This window comes from Haliaeetus leucocephalus, unplaced genomic scaffold (assembly GCF_000737465.1).
Source record: "Haliaeetus leucocephalus isolate CR32 unplaced genomic scaffold, Haliaeetus_leucocephalus-4.0 Scaffold162, whole genome shotgun sequence".
NCBI classification, from domain to species: domain Eukaryota; kingdom Metazoa; phylum Chordata; class Aves; order Accipitriformes; family Accipitridae; genus Haliaeetus; species Haliaeetus leucocephalus.
The window spans coordinates 1,058,353-1,080,731 of record NW_010972598.1 but is presented as its reverse complement, the minus strand read 5'-3'; the positions used below and the strand labels follow the sequence as shown (position 1 = coordinate 1,080,731).

At 38.4% G+C, this 22,379-nt stretch overlaps 1 protein-coding gene across 1 annotated transcript in view; it reads right to left on the bottom strand.

Moving 5' to 3' along the window:
• ADSS (adenylosuccinate synthase) overlaps positions 1-22,289 on the bottom strand; it is a 38,613-nt gene extending 16,324 nt beyond the window's left edge. Inside the window, exons 1-4 of the mRNA XM_010562592.1 lie at positions 22,085-22,289; positions 5,661-5,763; positions 3,073-3,141; positions 2,264-2,314 (exon numbers count right to left, since the gene is read on the bottom strand). Of these exons, the coding sequence (XP_010560894.1) occupies positions 2,264-2,314; positions 3,073-3,141; positions 5,661-5,763; positions 22,085-22,252 (391 nt within the window). The 5' untranslated portion in view covers positions 22,253-22,289. The remainder of the gene's footprint in view (positions 1-2,263; positions 2,315-3,072; positions 3,142-5,660; positions 5,764-22,084) is intronic.
• Positions 22,290-22,379: the final 90 nt, after the last annotated feature.

The following is a 22,379-nucleotide window of genomic DNA, read 5'->3' as shown; positions in this document are numbered from 1 at the left end:
AAGAAAATAAAAAAATAACTTAAGTAGAAAATTTGTGTAAAACAAATTACCATATCAGTAACTATTTCTTCAAACCAACTCTAGCCCTGTTCATCAATGTGGAAAACATAAATATACACACTGAAGAGAGGCAAATAAAATGGCAAGAGTTTTTTCTCCTCTTTTACAAGTTACATTTTTTCACAGGAAAGTTCTGAGGTTCTTCAGAGACTGACTTTTTTTTTTTTTTAAGTGTTTATTTTGTAGAATACTTGCAGACTGTATATACACCTCCCCCTACTAAGCCATTTCAGCTTTGTAGTGGCCCAAAAGAATATATGGACAGGAAAGAAAGAAAATATGCAGTTGAAAAAAGATCTGGGAAAACCGGTTATAGTAAAAAATGTCAACTGCTGAAATTTACAGTGGGAACTTTTAAGTAAAAATTCTTATTCATTCTAAAGATTTCTTAAACCACTTTATTTTTATGTTTTAGACAACATCAATTAAAATACATTTGGAAATACAAAAGCTCCCACCAACACCTGTTATGTAAACAGAAGTCATCTTCACAAGCCCCAATTATTTTTTAAAGAATTATGTATTATTGACAGATTAGGCAAAGTATTCCTTGCACCAATTCTGTCTACCATAAAAGCAAAAAAAAAAAAAAAACTGACATGACTCATGTCAAATACAAACAGTGGTGCAACAATTTGCAGGTTAACAGAAGGCAGCTTATTTTTCTTAAGTACTACCTCCTGAAGTTAAAAAACTAATCTACACATTACATAGGAAAGACTGAAAACTTGCAAGAAACAGACTCATTTAATTAAGTACTCTAGTCTCTTTAAAACAAGAGTGGTTCTCCTTGTTTGCCTTACCAATTTATTTTGTGTTTCTTTCCACACATCTCTGTAATTTAAAGGATTAGATTATCCCCAGCAGTTTGAACCTATTTTTGGCTGATCTTTTGTTACAGACTAATCATTCACAGATCGCCAATACCCAATTTAGAGAAGACATATTTATCATTGCAATAGATCTCCAGACCGTCATCAAAACTTTCTAAACAGAAGCATTCTCAAAGTTCATTTATGTTAACAGGTTGAATAATTAAGGGTGACAGTCAATAACTGGTCCTTTTTACTCAAGACCAGTTTAGCTATGAAAACTTCACAGTATTGCCATTGCAATATAATCATCGCAGAACAGTTTTTCTAACAATCTAGTCATTTCCAAGTAATTAACCTACAGTGCTTCTACTCTCAGAAAGGATTTTAGTAACTTAGGAACAGTTACTCAACTATTTCAAACTCAGTAGTTACTCCAAAGTAAAAATGTATTTATTCTGAAATAACATGTTCACTCACTAAACTATTCCAGATTGTGGGGTTTTGTGTTGGTTTTTTTTTTCCCTTAAAAAAAAAGCAAAACCAAAAGCAAAACCTTTTTTCCGGTGTTATAAGCTTTTATCTGATAATGACCTAAAAAGTTTGCATCTTCAGAAGATGACTACCTGAGCAGCAATAAGCCCATTTCCCAATACATGCAGTTACATAACTATTATGTTACGACATCTAAAGATCTAATCTAAAGGATGAATTTATGTAATAAAGATGTCCCAGGAGTGATATAGCAAGAGCCTCCGAAGCTCTGTTTCAAGTGGTTTGGATTCTAAATGCTATTTTACTCCAGGCTTTGAACTGCAGAGTTGTCTGGAACATAGGCTGGAATCAACGCTTGACTGATGAGCTCCCTGGGAGGAGGGCTGCCATTCTCTGCATCCCTATAGAGTCCTTCCCCATAAAGTCTCCTTTCTGAAGTATGTAGCAATTTACTTGGTAGGGAGCCTGTTAGTTTGGAAGTCACGCCCAGTCAAGTGGTTTCACAGCAGAGAAGTTGCTATAAGCAACACTGCTCTTACTCCAAAGGGGGAAATGAATCCTTCAGTCAATTAACTTCTGAACTGCTTTTTGACTGCTTTGCACCTCTGATCTTTGATTTGGAAAGTGAACCTGCTTTCTGCCTAGGTTATGCTTATGGAATAGGATTAGAGAGTCGCTAGAATATAAACCTGGGAGGATCCTGAGTGGCGAGTGATTTTTTCTAGGACCTTCAATAAACCAAAGCAGCATATGGAGACTTACTCCAAAGAAAAGTATATACCTATATGAAGAGATGGCTAAAAATTGTCATGCTTTTACTGCCATTGGAAGTTTAGAGAAAATAAATGTTAACAAAAAAATCAACAAAAAAAACCAAACCACAAACAGGAACTTACCAATATGAGCCCTGTCAGAAATTATTAGTCTTTTTTCCCAGCCTTCTAGCCCTTAAAAGACAAAATGAAATAGCTCAAATTATGTTTTATATAGCATTTCTGTCTTCTGATGTATAAAGGATAAATACTTCTCATATTTAGTCTTCAGTTAATCTATTTAAAGATTGAACAATCACATTCCAGAGAAAAAAACCCAGTAGATTTCAATAATTAAAACTTGGCATCAGCCTATAAAGCTGAGAAAGTCAGGCTTATTCTGAGGAAGAATACTAGCTATTCTACGAGTTCCTCAATTTCAGCAATCAATCAGTAGCTTTTTGTTTTTGAATAATCGAGAGCATTGCTTTACTTCACTTACAGTAGACTGCTGCCAAACATGGCCATACACATAACAGAAAGTATCCAAACTGAGATCTGAATCAGGAAGCGATTACCACAGCATTTGTTTACATTAACATGTATCAAACTGTACACTAATATTGTAAGAAGTAAAATGACTATGAACAGGTAACACACTTCGACAAGTTGTTTCATTTCTTAAATTCACTGCTTTAAGCAAAGAAAAATGTCTGCAGATAATTCATATTTAGAACATGTTCTTTTCTGAAACTGTACAGAGACTCCTTTTGTCCGTCTTCCCATGAGGGCCTTGGGACTTCTAGTGAGACTCCTGTCAAGAACTAGCAGCTAAATGGATTTCTGGAAAAAAAGAAACCTGTACGTAACCTCTACAGAGGCATCCGCAATCTAAATCTTTTGAGGAGGGCCACACAAACTATTTGAAGGGTAGTATCTTAAAATTTTCTCACCTTTTCCTTTCTTTAAGTTTTTTTCAGCTTCTTCAAAGAGTCCTGGCAAATGAATTACAACACCATTTCCTGAAGAAAACCATTACGCAAAATTTAGTGAATTATGTTGAGCATGGAAAAAAACATTCCAAACAATTCAAAGACATTTCATGTTTTGAATGCAGAGTATTTTGTTTAAGTTTTTAAACTTTGAAGACATTGCAATTTTTAGTCTTATGAATTAATCTGTTAAAGACTTATTTACCCCTAAAGTATGTGTTTCTAACTAAATGCATTGAATCTTTCTAATAAACTCAACAAACTTTCAATTTAGATCAGGACAAACAGTAACAGCATCGTGGGACAGTCCAGAATGCAACTTCCTTGTACCTAAAATTAACTTCCCTTTGTACTTCATTTTAATAACCCTATTGTTTTTTAAAAGCTTTGCACATTTCTATCATCATTATAAACATTAGCATCCCCTCAGGCACTCTTCTGCTGTAAATAGACACAGAATATTCTGTATATAGAGTTGGGGTTGTTAACAGACTAGCAAAAATAACAGAGGAAAAAGCTCTATCAAAAGCAAGCTCGCTTTCCTACAGCTGTCACATTGCTCAGAAAAAGACTACCAATTCATACAATTAAACAGCATCACTGACTGCTTAAGAAGGAACATTTCCATTTAGCAAAACTGAACCATCTTAAGGTCATACCAAACTCAGTACATCAGCAGATCCAAAGCTATCAGTATGGTAACATCTAGCTGAAGAATGAAGGGACCTGCCATTTGTAACTATTTGCATATTACTTAATTTCACATAGACAAAAAGCATTCTAAACACCAAAATACAAAGTATTTAAGACTTCATCACTGTAACCTTCATGGTACAGTCCTAATTGACAGTAATAATCTATTCTAACACTCCAATCATTTTGCCCTTGCCCCCCACCCTTTTTTTTTTTTTTTAACCTATAAGCCCTTTCAGTGGAACCTTAAGCCAGATTTTTTTTTTTCCCCAAAAGAGGTTTTAAACACAGAGCAGACCTAAAGTAGAACAACAAACTTCCAAACAGACAAGACCAAGAGATAGCAGATACAGACAAGACAATTTGTAAAAAGCTCTCTCCTGTCTACTCTATTTTTAAAGGATGGGGTCTTTCCTACTCAACCCTGAGTCCACCAAACAAAATATGGCAAATGAGCATCCTTTTTTACTGTTTTCAAGCAATAATCTTCTAAAGAAACATAACACAGTAACACATCAAAAGAGAATAAAAGTACTACCATCTGCCACAGCCCGCAAAACTAGAAGCGGTTAACATCCCAACGTCCCTTTCATCAGAGGAATTTTCATGCCTATTGGCTCAATTTCTGTAGAAGTATTAGGCAGGGCAAGTTGATCCAAAACTATCTCGCTATCAAGTCACAATGTAGCAGCTGAAAAGAGGCAATTAACCACCAATTCCCATCAAGTAAAGAGTTAATGCTGACTGCAAGCATAAAGTCACTACAAGCTGGACCCAAGAATTCAGCAAGTACTGTTTATGAACCAAGTAACTAGCATCAGAGGCTCTTTAGTTGCTATGGTGTTCAGCAAAGTGTCAATGATCACTTACTCCTGGCACATGTACCAAGCTGAGAGGCAAGACTATAGACTCAAAGCAATGAGATATGCAGGAAGAAGTGACAGGAAGAGCATGGCAATAGACTCCTGATTTGGAGAAGTACACTGTGTAAGGGACAGGAGTTCTGGGTATCAAAAAAGCAGGATGGAAGTGTTGATAGGTCATAGCCTTTAGCAATCCAGAGACTCACCTGATTTGTTAAACAAGCACATGAGTACATGCATAGTTATAACGCTGTGTCAACATGTTTTATATTTACCTTAATTTTTAGAAGGAAATTTTAAGGGCTACACAGCATTATTAAGTAGGTTGGTCATACAAGCATTCCAAAGAAAATAAACAATGTAGGATTGGCAACAGGATTCCAAGAGAGGGAGTGGGGTAAATACAGTTGTGGGGACAACAGACAGGACAACCTAAACCCCCCTTCAGGAAGCAAACAAATCATAGATTCTGACATCACATAGTACTGCCATAGCCCTAAACCTTCTAATGTACTCTCCAGAGAGGACTTCTTGGTAAGAACTATATAGTGCAGAAGTCTTTTGGAGTCAGCATTCATTTCACAACCCAACAGAAAAGGGAGGAAAGATCTATCTTTCAAAAGGTACTGGTAGTTACTTAGCAGGGTTGAAGGTTAAAACAGAGAGGAAGAATTCTGAGAATAAAAGAAATAATTCGTAGAGAAAATAAGAGGGAGCAGGAGAATGAAGATACACTGGGCAGCTAGCTGTTTGCATTGATAGGACAGACAAGAACAAAGATAAACTATCCAAGACAATAAAAGAAACCTCCATAATCCAAACTTCACAACTGAGTTAAGACAGTATTAAGAAGATAGTAGAGCAGTTCAGGCCTATGAGAATTTGAGAATGAAATATCCTGATCCTGTAGGTCCTCAGATATACTTTGCTATTTTAACTTGTCAGAAGTCTGTAGCTACAGTATTGTCTAGTTTTTAGAGATGTCCCACTTACCAATGAATGCAGTGACTTTTGGATTGATGATCCCACTTGGCAGAAGATGAAAGTCATACTCCACAGAATCCACAACAACTGTATGCCCTGCATTATTGCCTCCCTGGGGGTGGGGTGGAGGCGGGTGGGAGAAGAAAGAAAAAAAGTGTTAATAGTTTTTGATACTAAAAGACAAATGAACACAGTATAAAGATGGAATAAACTGGTTCCAGCTCCAATTCTGCAGCCTTTGTTTCTGTTACTGACAAAAGATCTTTGAGAGATCTCCTTCTCCCAGGAAATCAGCCAAACTTGTTTTGTCAAACTTGACAATTTCAACATCAGTATTATCCATTATATAGACTTTGGACAGTATTTTGGTTTATCAAAGGTACAAAAGCTTGGAATAAGATTAAAACTTTCTAAAAATTATTGGACAGAAGCATAAATATTCCAGTACATGCAAACACTTCTAAAAGCCATCATCAGTTTTACTCTCTCTAACTGTAACAGGAACCTAGTAAGTATTAAAAGTGGAACTGCAACCTTACAAAAAAAAAAAAAATCACCAGTCAAAATGAGTACATAAACCCATACATCTATTGGGAAAGGTTAAGTCTAGCTGGCAATGTGCAGGCTTGTTGTTCTGAATTTTGGGTTCAGTCTTTTGAATGTTTTTCTATGAGTAGTAACCAGTGAAGTTAACTTGTTCATTCTGTACCTCCTCAGCGATAAGAGAGGTTGGTAATAATACAAGTCATTTATATCTGAAATATGCTGTTAAGGAGTGAATCTAGAGGCAACTAAGATGACTGTGGTTTCGTAAGATACCGGAAACCTAACACTTAACATTTCTAGCATTTTTCATTACCACAGAGGGTATTAAGAGATTTGTTAAACTGTGAAGTACGTCTAAAATACAAAAAGAAGCTGATGACCAAGTCTTAAGGAGGGTCAAGACAAGCCTATAAAATGAAAAAGATTACAAAATAGTTACTAAATATCCCCAGTTCTTGTTTGTTGTACTTTTGAAAATAAGCTTTCACTCTCTTGTGACCGAGTCATTTGTGCAAGACAAGGTTACATACAAAATGGTTCTGTTTGTCGTAACTACAGGAACATCCTTTACAGGTACCTTGCACCAGAAATAAACAAACTGCTTCATAGAAGGAAAGCCTTAAAGAAAAGACTTTTAATCTAAGCATTCTTTCAGCACAAGACAAACTGAAGAAAGGCATTATATGAAAAGAAAAAAGAAACTATATGAAAAATTAATCTATGAAATTATAAATCTGAAAGATTTCAGAATAATGTATCACAAAAGATCTTTTCTAAGCAATGGACTCAACAGCTACTCACTACTACTACATTTACAAAGCATGAATGCAATACATAAAGCCATATATCTGACATTACAAATAAAGAATATTATTAGATATCAAACATTTGTGCCAATATGTAAATACACATGCCACAGGTAAAAGCGTAATCTCAGTGAAGTTAGCAATGAAAATTCTTGTAATTTCAGCATTATTTATTTCAGGACTTACAGCCGCTCCACCTCCTTTGGAAAAAGGGAAGACTTACAAACCTTCACCCAACAAAGGAAATGTCTGAATTTAAGAAAAGTTTAAATGATTTAGTAATTTAGTAGAGTTTTTCCATGCAGTGAACTGTACCTTGAAGACGTGGTAAAGATTTCTGGATGCAGATGGTTTTCACTGCAAATGATCTGACTTAATCAGAGAATGCCAAATTTTCAATTCACAACATGTGAAACATATTGAATGCATAAATAAAGCAAGCCTTTCAAGTTTATTCTTTTAAGAAAATAATAAATGTTCAGGTGTAACCTTCCTCTTCGTCCTTCCATCCTTTCTATTCAACAGTAGCTGTTAAGAAAGATTATTTAGCAGTCTACCAACTCTACAGTTGTATCTTTGATTTGAAAGGATGTTAACTAGCTACATTAGCAGGTAGATCATTTACAACTATTTCTTAAATGCAATGCTGATACTCCTGAGCTACTACAAGTTACTCTAAAACTAGATAATATTCTAAGAACTAACAAGTTATATACATACATAAAATATACAAGCTTTTTTAAGTAAGAAAAGACATTGGTTTTCTACTCAGTGTTTCAGAACCTAAGCAAAACCTTTCCTGAGGAAGAAAGAACAGCTATATACTAAAGCAGCATTTACAGTCAAGTACATCTGCTGAAAGTGGTAGTTATCTTCTTCCTCAGATTCCTTCAAATTAGTCCTATTTGATTCACCGGTAATATCAGTCCAGACAAATTTAACAAGAGCACTGAAGTGCTTTAAATGAAAATTCAATAAATAGGCCTACGTACAACACTGAAGTACTGAGGTAGTAGTAATTTACATATGGGAAGATGAGTCCAAATTCTCCCACTGCAGCATAAATAAACGGGACTACTAATCCATAAGCAACACTAGGATTAGTGAATGACTATTCATTTGAAATCCCCTACTAACTGGATGACTTAATTTTATGTTTTTCTTCTCAATTTTTTTAAAAAAAAAAAAAAAAAAGGTTTTCTAGCATCATGAATGTCAAATAAAGAGAAAAAAAAATTGGCCATTGTAGAGATTAGATCACAATTAACAATAAATTCTTAATCTTTTGAAGTCTGACAAGCTATTGGTGCCATTCAGATGTAGTAACTTAAAGTTCAGCGGTCCCGTCTGCTTGAGCAAGGTGTACAGCATGCAGACTCAGACTCTGTTAATCATGAGAACAACTGCTGGGTTTTGGTGGTGTCCAGATTTCTCCCTTGCACTGCTGAGTGATGCCAAGGTATGTTGTTTCCATGCTCATTGGAAAATACCCCCTGGCTGACAGAATAAAAATGGCATCTTACTTTTTAAACCTTGAACTACACGCACAGCACAGCTCACACTTCATCTAGAAGCAAGCTAAGTTATATATACTTCTGCATGTTTAATGTGAGCAGTTATACTTTAAGGGATTTTGCTAGAGACTAAAGTAGAAAACTTGACATGATGTGTGATGAATCGCCATCTGAACACACTCCTAGGCCATTCTAATACCTCAAGGTTTCCAAATACTTGTTTTCAGATTGGACTCGAATTTGAATCTCAGAATTTAGTTGTTTATATTATGATTCCTACGACATGAAAAGATTCAATCCCAAATGCACTACTGATAGCAGCCGTCTGGTAGAACATTAAGTCAGTCCCCATCATGCTTTGGATGTCGTTCTGTCAAAATGTGTCATTTTGAAAAATATTTTTAATTTCAAACCATATTCTAGGAGAGCATTAAAACAACAGCATTTCATTAATCCGGTTTTCAAAATTCTGCTGTTGATTTACAGGTAAGCTCTACCTTAACTGCAGAAGTGCAAGCGTATAGTTACAGAGTTAGGAATTGTAATATATTAAAAGAATGGTTCACACTGTACACTTACAGTGAACTAGCAGTAAAGTGTACACATGTTGTGTGCTCAGACATTGCACAACACGGGTTTGGTAAACAATTCCAATTACAGAAACCTGAACTCAGAGTTCTAGTGGTGGTGGGGTGGAGGGGTGGGTTGTTGTTAGGTTATGGGGTTTGGGTTTGTTTTGGTTTTTTTCCCTTCCTCCAGAAATTGATGATAATGCCAACATCTTTGTAATGAAGGCAACTATTGCCTCTGGGCATTATTCAAGGTATAAACTGATGAGGTCACTCCTGGCTTCAATGCTTTCCATCTGGATTTCTCACTTCTCCTCCCTCATCACACTAAACCAAATGGGACCAGTTAGGTCATTCAAGCTAACACTCCTTTGATTCAAATGTTTAAACATTATTAATGGAGAACTAACTGTGGAATTTATTTTCACCATTAGTTAAACAAAGTTCATGCTCAAATGATCTTCAATACATTGTATAAAGCTTTTGCCAGAGGGAAATTAAGACATAAAAGTAATTTCTTGAGGCTGGCAATACTCCCCAGTTAACTAAATAGAGCAATCAGTCTACCATATCTCAGTAACCTTCTAGGTAGCTAAACCACAGGAGTTCTCTCCCAGCCACGTGAAAACTGAAACACCTACCTTGGGCCAACACAGACAGAGAGGCCAAGTGCATGGCAAGACCAAAAGATGCTCTTGCTCAGTCTGGAATATGCTACGTGCATGTAGCGATGACTACTTTTCCCTTTCTCCCTGCACAACGGCAAGATTTCCTTCATCTGAGCCAACAAGCGTCCCATGGCCAACATACTCACTCATTAGGGCAAGGCAACTCTGGATTCAGTTACAATCAGACAGATTGCAGAAAAGGATTGAGGGGTGGAAAAGATGACTTCTTGGAAAAGATCAATTCTTATACACAAGAGGTACAAGGCAGCACCAGTGGCACTCTGAACAAAGAACTTCTTCACTGGGGTGCTTTCTTCCCATTCTGCAGAACAGTAGCAGAGGAAGCCCCTCCAGAAGTCAGAATGCAGGCTGTGGGGGAGGTCAGGCAGCCAAGGCAGAGCTGGCTTTGCCAGCGTAAGAGAAATAATATTGTGTGGATTAAAAAAAAAAAAAAAAAAAAAAAAAAAATTAAAAAAAAAGCTAATCAATAAGACTGAATAGCATGACAGTCAGGAATGTCTAACAGACTCAAGACTTCACTTGCTCGGTATTGCAATGCAATATTTTATTCCAAAATTATGCAAAAGAGGCTTTCTGAAATACAGCAAAGACACAAATACCTAATGCAAAACACAAGTGAGAAAGCCCTCTTAAGAAAAAAAGAAAGATCCTTTTAGCAATTTTTAGGTAAGTTAAACTTGCAGAAGACCAAAACAAAAAAAAAACAGTTCAGGATAGGCAGTATAGGTGGGACCAGAAGAGAGCTTTCAAGGTCCAAGTACCTGCTAAACACAAACCCACTGAACCTCCTTCATAAAGTTGTTTTTTTTTTTTCTAAACCCTCAGATCATCTGCCAGAAGAGCAGAATCAAAATTTTGAACCTAAATAAGACTGTCTCTCTTAAAAGTCATTTCACAACCTTTTCTCTCTCTCCTCCCCAAACCTCCTGTCTGTCAGTTCAAACAGCTATTAAGAAAAAAATTCTAATTTTAAAAATAATTAAAAAACCATAATACTCTAAACATTAATCACTGAAAATTAATTCTGATTTTTATTCTACCAACAACTGTGTATATTATTTTCTTAAACATATAATTACCACAGAGGAGATAAATTGGGTTTTGCATACTTAAGTATCCCCTGCACTCATCCTTCAAGTTTGGATACATACAGCAGAATCCTTACATGCCATGAGCTTCTCATTTCAACAAACACAATCTAGAATATCCCAACATTTTTTATTTCAAGTCTTTTCATTCTGGAAGTCATGCCAAAAGGTGTCTGCTAGTTACCTGAAAATTTTCTTAGTACAGCATCATCCCTGAAACATACCAAGGACACAGTCAGACAACAAACACAGGTGTTTATTGCCCAAAAGGCTGCATCACCTAGCATTCAAGTACTGTGAACTAGAAGTATACAGTTGGAAATCATCAAGAAGAAAAATCAGTTCTTGTTAATATTACACCAGAGACTAAACACTTCATAAATTTAATATGCATAATGCTTAACTTTTACTTATTTAACACTGAAGTATCTCTCTAGATTAGGTTATTACTAGGCTATTTAGGTAAGAATAGAAATGATCTCCCTTAGGTTCTAATAATGCTCACATAGAAGACAGAACAGTATTTAAAAAAAAAAAACAAAACCCGAACCATTTCTTTACAGGTTTTCTTTACATTAGAAAACAGCCTCTGAACTTGGGCTCATTTCATCACAGAAAACTGAGTATACATTAAAAATAGGTGCATGCTTTGCTAAAGAACAGAACATAAAACAGATTCTCCATCTAGCAACAAAGCATGTACCCAAAACAAAGAGCAATAAGAACCAGTAACAACACACTATACTCCTATCAAGAGGCTAACACAGGCTTACTACTCCTGAAGTCCCAAGCATACTTGGCTTAGATATAGCACCATGTATTTGTGCATCTCTATCAAGGCACAGCATTGCCGTTTTAGCATACTCTGAGGTTTCCATTCAGTTTGTTTGTCCTTTCTTTTTTCCTTGCACTATTTTTTATCCTCATATCTTTCAACACAGTATTTGCAACCATTCTCTCTCCTCTCCCAAAGGATTCTTCAGTGACCAAGGCGTCAGCCCTTTCAGCAGCCCACAGCTTTACCAAATAGCAATGTTAAATTGTGTCCCTAATTGAATTTCCCCAACTTTTCAACCAAGGCCCACTGTTTTTGCTCAAGACTTTGAAACAACACACCAAAGTTAGAGTGGTTGGTTTCATGGCTGGACCCAGCCTCCAGTTTTCAGATTACCAGTTGCTGCCTGCACTGCTGCCAGCAATGCTGAAGGAGTAACTGCCACCAGGTGACACTGAACATTTGTGCTGATAACAGGGAAAAAACACGAGCTTGCTCAAAGTGAAGGGGGCACCAAACACCTATTCCCCCCCCCCCCCCCCAACAATATCAATTCAAACAATTCACGGAATTATGAAGTTGGGCATCTTAGAAATAGCTGTTTTAATAATAGCCTTGATGCAAAAAGAAACAAACCAAAACAAAAGACCACCTCAGCCATGACAGTTTCCCAGTACTCTTTTTAAAGAGTTGTTGGTTTGTTTTTTGGAGGGTTTGTTTGGTTATTGTTTTGTTGTGTTGGTTGTTTTTTTTTAAACTTCTGCACATATCCTGCTCAAAAGGGTGCCAGCTGGACTGGAATGAAAAATTTCTTTCCATTTATTTGGAGAGACAGTGTGAAAGTCATCACGAAAAAGCAGCATGAACCTATGCATTTCAGTATATGGATTTAGTTTAGGGACTTTTTAGTTTGATGCTCTGATGGATGAACAATTTAAAATCCTATTAAGACACAGCAGCCTTTCTTCTCCTTTCATGATCCTGACACTATTATATTATACCATTATTTTAGAGTATTTTAAGTCATTAAGTGGAATAGTGAAAGTGGTATCAGACCCAATCTACAACATTTTAAGCAAAACCTGTTGTTGTAAGATAACTAAATGCATAAGCTTTTTAAAAAGGCATTATTCCAACTTTACTGGTGTGGTATGCTTAAATCACTTCCTTGAAAAAGCATATGATCCCTGACCACTAGGCTGGTAATCCTGAAATATCCAGGCTATTCAACATGTAGAACAGCTAAGTATACAGGACTCTGACAGAAAGGTGCATAGTAATAGACAAATTATCACACGAGTACTGTTAGAATTGACAGCAATCCGGGTGACAAAACCCTATATTTACCCACTTTCTAGAAGCCTGATTCCAAAAACATTCCCTATGAAATACCACTTTTGAAACTTCCTTTTACAGTGGTAAACTGCTCAGAGATATTTTTTAAAGCAAACAAAAAAAAGGGGAGGGGAGTCTTCAGCTTGCTAAAGAAGATTAAATAGCCTAAAAATCCTTCTCAGTGTAAGCACCACACCCAAGAATCTGCATCCATATATTCCATTTAGATAGGTTGGTCAGTACTACACACAAAACAAGATACTATTCTAAAACGTACCTATCCTGGCAAATGTGAACAGAATCAGTTACATATGCACAGAGGGCGGTTAGCAAAGATAGCAAAGACAGCTGCAAGTATTGCACGTCTGGGGGCCGTTTGATAAACATTCTTAGGAAACACCCTTTTTGCAATAGTTTTGAGTGCCTGAAAATAATAATTGGGAAGGAAAAAAATTATCTGCTAGTTGACATTTTACTGGAAACAAGCTTGAAATTTCAATAAATCAAACACGTGACTCCTGCTAGCCAAAAAACATTGTCGAAGCACTGGAAGGCAATACTTACCACAAACAATACACTCATGCACATGACTCAAACACACCAGTTACCACAATACTGTACCATGGTCCAGACAGTACCACTGGAAAACATACTGAAGACTCATCAATAGTATCAGAGGACTACATTTTAAACATATTGACTGAACAGTATTTCTAAAAGGACATCTACTGTAATCTTCAGGTAAATCATTTCAGCACTTCTCCGATCTATGCAAAATGGCTTATTTTCTCTTGTATTCTATACCTTTTAAATACCTTAACTGCCAACTGAAGTATTTTGGCTAAAGAACTGAATAGAACTAGCAACAATACTAATGCAAGTACCTGACTACAGTTTCATATTATTATTTTTTTCCTTATAGCTCTGAAGACTGAAACAATTTTTAGAAGTGTAACTCTTAGAAAGGTGTGTTCTGGAGCCAAACTGGTAAACTCAAAAGAATATATGAACAACCTTGAAGCAAGGCAAGTCTTCTCACTTTAAGCCTTCACATAGCACAACAGCTCTTCAGCTTGTTAAATTCTGTCCATGCAGAAGAGCTTCCAAATCATGTATAAAGCATGGAGAAGGAGCATTCATAATAATATTTAACAGCAATTTTTCTTCTGGCATTGCATTGCTGTACTAGTCAAAAGCCCCCAAGGAACATTCATGTATTGAGCTAATTCACTGGACAAATAAGCAGCAATCTTTTTTGGAGTTATGGCAGTGTCTTGATAATTTAATGAAGTTAATTTGACAAAATAGTAATGACTTATGCCTGTCTTCAGAAAGTCTACTTGATGACTACTTCACCAACCTTTCTGCATCATGACCTTTATTGTCAGGATTAAAGATGCCCTCTTTAGACAAAAATATTATCTTCTTGCTGAATTAAAATAGTGCAAGAAAGTTTATCAGGTAAGACTTCAGGTTTACAGTGCTTAACCAGCCACTACCAAAACTTGGCTAACAGAACACTGAGGTTGAAACAACCACCGCTACGGGTTTTGTTTTGGGTTTTGCTAAATATGAAGGTACAACCAAGAATGTTTCCTAAGAAGTAATTTATTCAAGAATAACTAATCTGGCTTTCCATAAATATGCTTCAACAATATTAATGTTTACCAAGGACATAAAAATTTTAAATTTAAAAAAAATATCATCAAACTGGGAGTTACAAGCTCCAGTGTGTTTTATATGCAATGCCTGCTAACAAGAGCTCATCTGAAGCTAAGTGAAGCCAACAATTGAGGAAGCATGGAATCTCATTTTCCAAAAAGACTTTGAAAATGATACAAAGCCATACTCAAATGCTTATAGAGAAATCCTTAACCAGGACTTTTTCCTCTGGTGAGTTTGCTCAGAAAAGTTCCATGCTCCTGGGTTTGCAGCCAAGCTCACTGATTTACCTGAAAAGTATGCAAAGGACCTGACCACTTGTCCTTCCAGTTTAAGGGAGGAGGATTTGCAGTTCTCCCATTTTCCTGACACACACAGGACTCTTCCAGGAAAAATGTACACACTTAGTATATCTATCATTCACTGAAAGACTCTCAATCTTAAATTCATTCTAGCTTCAAACTTTGGGTTTTTCCCTTCCTTTTTTTTGAAGGGGGGGGGGGAGAAGTGCAAACTGTCTAACAGGAAACATTAATGTACCAACTTGGATAATCAGCAAAACAGAGTTGCCTGTTAACAAACGAAAAGCAAAAATACTCTCCTCCTTTGTAAGGAAAAAAAACCAAACAAAAAAAAAAACATTCTCTGCTTTTTAAAACCTTTGTATAGAGCACAAAGAGCAAAAGTAAACGTGTGCCATGTGTGCTAGCCAAGGAAGCATACACTTAAGTATGAGGCGTGTGTACATACATAAGTAGAAGATGCAAGTAAGAAGTCACTGCAGGAACACATAAAAAATAAAGTGCATTTGAAACTAAGTTGGAGGAACAATAGTGTATCTTTCTCCATTTTAGATCTATGCAAGTTGAAAATATGCATTTTATTTTCTGAGTGTATCTTCATTAGTTAAGGACAGACTAGACTTTAGCATAAAAACCAGAACAGTTAAATCCATCTTGAACAGATCAAGACAAGAAAGCAGTTCAAACCCTGATGCCTCACGTACAGCAGTACTCCCATAACTGCTAAGACTGGTCTACCTTACTGCAACTTCACCTAACTGTGGAGGTGCATAGGGAAAAAAAATTTATTAGAAAAGCAGACTGAAATTACTATTAAAAGCATATTGTGAATGGCTCTCTATACTGATACTAGATACAAAAGTATTTAAAGCAGCTCTGAAATACTGACATATGCGTTTAAGAGAACTATCTACCCAAAAAGACTACGATGACAATCACTGCCTTTTCTTATGACGTGATCATGCCAAGTTGTCTGTCTCAAAAATACGATGCCTCAGGGTAGAGCAAAGTCTTTCAAGTTCTCTCCTCTGGAATAGAAATTAGTTGTCTAGTTTAAAGAGATGTTATCTCATGCTACGTTAAGGAAGAAGCCATACACTCCTTTCAACTCTCTCTATCAGATGTGTGTGTGCATAATTTTTTCTACAGTTTACTTTTATTGCTACCACACTCCAGCATTCATTTTTAGCTCAGGGCAACCACTGTTGTTTCTGAGCTAGCTGTACAAGTGACTGCCAAGTTGGGCAAGAAGCAAGTCAATGTTGCTTTGGCATCATTTGGTTGTAAACATTTTCATTTAACTCTTAGATGAAAAGTAAAAAATACATCAAGAAAGCTGGATACTACCATAACTTACAAGAAACACAAGAAAGGCTCCTTCTTGCCACAATCAGATTCCGGGAACACTGAACACACTTTTTAAAAGTTGATCAGTATAGCAAAGAGACATATCTGAACTCCTATGATGCACCCCAACTAGACATAGCTTTGCAATTACTAGGCTATTTGCTTCTCATTTCAATACATATTGCCAAAAATCTATTTTGAACTTCAGATTGCAAACCATCCCCCTTTAAAAACAAAATTTAAAAAAAATTAAAAAATCAAGGTTTTGGTAACTAATTCATTCTCTCACATCCCAGATTTTGTGACTAATTTCTTGCTTCCCCCCCCCTTCCGCCCCCAATGAATTAGCAGCTAACAAACTACTGCATAACCTACTCCTGAATTTCAGTATAAACAACATCCAGCAGCTAGCGATTTTCTTCCTTGACAATCCATTCACGTTTGTAAGATCTAAACCTAGTTCAAGGAGTCATCATGTCACACACTTAATCAAAGTTTCTGAAATTTTGGCTAGTCTTCAGAAATTTTTGAACGTGTAGTACAAGAATTGTTGCATCAGAACAAGATCCAGAGCATGGTTTGAGGCAGAATATGACAGAATAAGCACATTATGTTTTACACATTCACCTGTATTCTCCTAACAAATAAAAGAAAACATTAACTTTACTTAATCTGTTCATCTCAAAAAACTCCATGCATTTCTCTATACTGACAGAACTTGCTCTGAGGAACTGCTATTTAAAGACAATATTCAGAAAGGCTCTCTAGATCTGGTTTTGGCTTAGTTTCACGTGATCTGCAAAACCTTATAATGTTGCAATGCCTATGTATGTTAGGTAGGGAACAGGATTCATTATCCAAGTCCAGAATAAAGACCAATCTATCCCTAAGAGATAAAAGAGATCAAGTGAGGTAGGGCAGATAAAGAACAAGAAAAATGTTGAAAGCACAGATTGGTCCACCACTACATGAAACCCCACCGATGCTTGCTACATTTCACAAGAATATTTAAGAAAGGATATGAAAACCAAAAAGTGACTTTGGGAATATTTACAGAGAACATCTTCCAAATGTGTGAGGTAGTACAGTAGAAATAAAAAATTTATTTGAAATCTTAATAAGCTGCTATGGAGTACTGCATCTTAACCAACCAAACACAGTAAGCTTTTGTAGTAACTAACAGTAAGATTGAAAGAACAATAAGAAACCAGTAGATCAAGGTGTAATTTGCTCTTTAGTGCTATTAAGATCTCCTTTTTTAATGGTACAAACTTTATGAACTGGAAAATCAGATTTCAACTGTTCTTTTGTTAGAAGTAATTGATACATTGTGTGATTGCTTACAATAACAAGAGATCACCTATCAGTGATGCTCTAAAGCAGGTCTGTAAAGCATATGACTCACTGATGGGGCAGGCTAAAGAACTCATTTTACTGACCTCTCTTTCCTCACCAGAGCATATTACTGGCATGCTGCCAACCACTACAAGGTCCAAAAGTGCACCCAGCACTTAAAAAAAAATGAGAGCTCTAGCTAGACATCACGTATCGAATGCCTGAGCAGCTAAAAAAGCACTAATAGCTATAGCTACTGATTCTGCTATTCCTAATTCTGCATGGCCTGCAAAGGCTCCAGACTGAAACACCTTTTCAAACGAGAACATTTAGGAAAAAAGAAAAATCAGGCTTGGTGAATGGAAGATAAGAAAATTACAGTTTTTCAAAAAAAAGTGGCTATATACAGACTAGTGATATGGCAGCATTAGGCAGCATTGGTCTGAGGACTTCAGCTGGCAGTTATCAGCCGATCAATGGTAACTGCTTCACCCCAAGAATGTGCGCACTGAAAACTTCTCTACTACTTGTTGCACTGTAATCACCACATTATCAAGTGATCAGCAGTGGCGTCACTATACACACTGTTGTTTGGGGGGAGGAAGAAGAAAAGGGAGTACGAAGAATCTACACATTGCAACTGCCATGCATTAGGAGTTCAGGAGTAGGAATCGTGTGACCCCACAGCAGGCAGAGCAGTAATGGTAAGTCACAGGCAGACCACAGCGAAATCAGTTGAGAAGATGTGGTAAGAAGCTGCAATTCTGTTCTGAAGTAGTAACAAGATGTACAACAGAACTGAAGAAGCAGGAAAATAGGATTCTTTAGCATAGGAAGCATGGCTTAAAAAAATTTGAAGACAAATCTTACTCACCTGTGTGAATTATATACTCTGCATACATCAGCTACCTCCAACAGTAAGTGACCAAAAATTTGGTGGTGAAATGAGTAAATGAGAACAGAATCATGCAGTGCGGACATTACATTTTTTTGCTGTACTGCATACACTGGTAGATTGGGTGGAGGAGGTGGTGGTAATATAAGAGATACATAGCGCATTTTAGTACAGTATTTGTTTTGATAAAATGATCACCTAAAATAACTTGCTGGCATTAATTTGCCACTCCTATATCCAATAACAAATTAGAATCTGGTAATTAAATTCCCTAATTTGGTTGCATTCTGCAATGGTAGGAAGTCCCTTAATTGGAACAAGAAGCATTTTCCTTTAACTTTCCATTACCTGTGGAACTGCAAAAAAATACAATGTGTACTTTTAAATGGCAGTAAGGCCAGCTGCTTACTAAGAGGGAAACTATGTAAAAAAAAACCACAAAAGCGCAGTTTTTATGGCAACTACTCCTGAATCTCAAACCAATTCTTGCTCTGTTTTACTGTCTGGACTATGATTTATGTGCTAGCAGGTAAAAAGACTTTGCTCTGTAAGCCAGATGACCAGATGCAGGTTTAAGTGCAAAAGTCTCACCAATACATTTGTTTTATCAAAAGCATCATTTTACAAGATATCTCCTAGAGGTAAATGAAGGCCAATTCAAATTTAACAGTGGAAGAACAAGTACATACTTTGCCTGTCATGTCAACATGTTTATATTAACTGCATCTGAACCCTCTACACCAGCAGTGCCTTCATGAAACTACCACAGTTGCCAGTGCAGCTGCATTAGCAAATACATACATACAGCCCTTGGATGTGTTTTAATTCTAGTTTAGTCTCTTCAAACAGTTGTTGTTGAAACCATAATACCACTTTTGATAAATGTGAATCTGTCTGCTGAAAATAAAATCCCATACTCTTGCACTGAGCACAAGAGTCCTTTCAACCACCTCTAAACCTAGATAAAACACTTTGGAGGGTGGTACTTAGAAGTAGAGCCATAATACATCTTATTTCCTGACACACTTATTCAGCTGATGGTACCTAAGCAAGCACCTCATTCCAGAGGCCATAGTCAACTAGTTAAACAAGTAGCTGAAGTCATTAGCACACCTGCTACCTAGAATACATGATGGTATGGCCATAGATTTTAGAGTACAACTTCTTGCAATGCCTTTACAGGCACTGTAAAAGTGATAGTCAATTCTCAGTTCTGGGATAGGACCACTTTTATGCTCTGCATCTGCACAGAACCAAGGACAGTGATATGAAACCCACACTAGAGCTCCCAGTTTCACTGCAAATACAACGGAAGTTTCCAAGACATCTTAGACCTGCTGCAACAACTTCCCAAGTCCTCCAAGAAAATAGTTGTACTAATAAATTTTTCACAAGAACATGCTAGAAATATTTGATCTCATCCACAGGCATTCTAGCAACTCTGTGGCACGATGAATAGAAAGAATCATCCTAGAATGAATAAGGGTATAATGGCAAAATAAGAATCAGAAGCTCCAATTACAGAAAGCTGATATTAACCATAGGCAGACTAAGTGTGTTCTAGTCTTTCTTTCTGGACTTGTACCACTATGAAAAGCGCAAGAGTCATACTCTAATTTACCAGCACTAACAGTAGCATCTAGAATATGCTTGCATACATAGCAAGATGACTTAATAGCTCAGTACCACCAAAAGAGAATATTCCTATCTTCCCTTCTCCTGAGAAACTGTTCTTTGTGCTTACCCTATCCTGGGCTCCTCTTTTCATTAAGGTCCTCCAAGACCATTAAATTCAGCTTTATTTACTAAAACAGCAGGAAGTAAATCCAACAAAAAATAGTTTCCTGCCATTTTGGTGAGTTAGTCAACTTAACAGAACTGTTCAAGTGCCAGAGTCAGTGCACGGGAGGAGACCCAGACAGCACAGCCATCAACAGGAAAGGGAAGAAAGAAGGAAGAAAAGCTCCTTCCTTTAGCAGGAGCAACAAGCTGTTAGAAATGGCACAACTGGTCATGAAATTCAAGCCTGAGATAATGTCATAATTCTTCCCTTTTCTTGATCCTTCACCCAGCTGATTCAAAAGAAGTAACAAACACATTAAAGCACATGCACACAAAAATTTACCATCTGACTCTCTCTCTCCACCAAAACTTCTTAGCGTTAAACATACACGGTTACCTAGACGCCCTTCAAGTTTCAAGAACAAAGTCGTAAAGGACGAACTGAGTCACTGTGTTCTATAACTCACAAAGCCAGGCGACCATGCCACAGCACCACATCAGATCGTATTATTAAAAAAAAAAAAAGGGAAAAAGTAATTCATTTGCGAAAACAGCTATTTAAGTTTGTTTACTTCAAAATTAAAGTCTCTGAAGTTCAAGTTTTTGATTTGTCAGCTTTGCAACTGACTGGGTTTTGAAAACACCAGTTTTACGTGCAGTTCTCATTAGATAACACAATGCTCCAGTGTTTGCACTCTTCTGCAAATGGTACGCTCTTCCAAAATATATATATTTAAGAGCAAATTTAACTTGTGTGTTCAACAAAAGCGTACAGATAACGACACCTACGTGAAGTCTGCGTATGCTGTAGGCATCTTACACTGCTGTATCTCTTACCTTCAAGAAAAAACGGTACATAGTTTTAGTTCATTATGTTGTGCTCTACAGAATTATTGCACTAGAAACGTTAAGAAAAACGCCTCCTCGGAACTGTGTTGTTTTTACGTAGGCATTTAGGAGTACTCTGCTTGCACGCCAGACTGACTTTTTGCACTCTTTTGCTGGAATAAGGCCTCCAGAAGAAAAATTAAAAATAAATAAATAAATAAATCAACAGAGGAAGATGGGATTTCATTGACACAACCACGATCTTGAAGCAAGGGCAGGCGAGTCTTTGAAAAGCTAGTTTTATCTGAAGATGACCAAGTTGTTGCGGGCTGCATGCACACCCTCACGTGCATCCCGTAGCTAACTGCTGGTTTCGTGCGGGGGCCAGCGTTACACCCCCCCACGCCCGCCCCGAGAGGGGACGGCGAGCACGCTCGCAGGCGGTGCGGCTTAGGCCACGCCGCCGGCGGGGAGGGCTGCTCGCCCCGCTCCCAGCGGCGATGCTGCGGGAACCGCCGAGCGCGGCCCCTTCCCGGCGCCCCCCAGACAAAGAGTGCTGCTGCTGCGGCGGCGGGCCTGAGGGGGGGGGACGCGACCCCGGCGGGCGCATTCCTCCTGCTGGAGGACGGCTCTCGGCGGCGAGGAGGGCGCCTTCCTCCTCCTCCTCCTCCCCCCGGCGCCGGGACGGGGACAAAGGAGGAGCGGGAGGGCTGCGGAGCCCGGCCGCGGGGCTCTCTCCGGCGGCTCCTGCCCCGCCGGGGAGGGCTTCGCTGCCCCGCAGCCCGCCCTGCGCGGCGGGAGCCCCGCCGCCTCCCCGGGCACCGCCGCCCGGCCCTGCGCCGAGGCGGGCGCTGGGGGAGAAGAGGGGCGAGAACAAGTGCCCGCGCGGAGCCGGGCGGCGGGGCCGCCCGCCTCAAGGTGACACCCGCGGCCTCCCCCGCGCCCCGGCTGCCTCCTCACCTGGCACCTGCAGACGATGTCGGCGTCCTGCGCCAGCAGGTCCACCACCTTGCCTTTGCCCTCGTCGCCCCACTGGGCCCCCAGCACGACGGTCACCTTGTTGCCGGGGAGGCGGGCGGCGCACTCGCCGTTGGGGATGGCGGGCGCCGGGGCGCCATGCTCCGCCATGGCTCGCGCTGCCCGCTCCGGCTCCGCTCCAGGCACATGCGGCAGCGCGCGGCGGCTCCGCTCCCCCCACCCCCGCCTCCGCCTCCTCCCGGGCGGGCGGTGGTGCCGCTGCCGCGTCCAGGTGCCA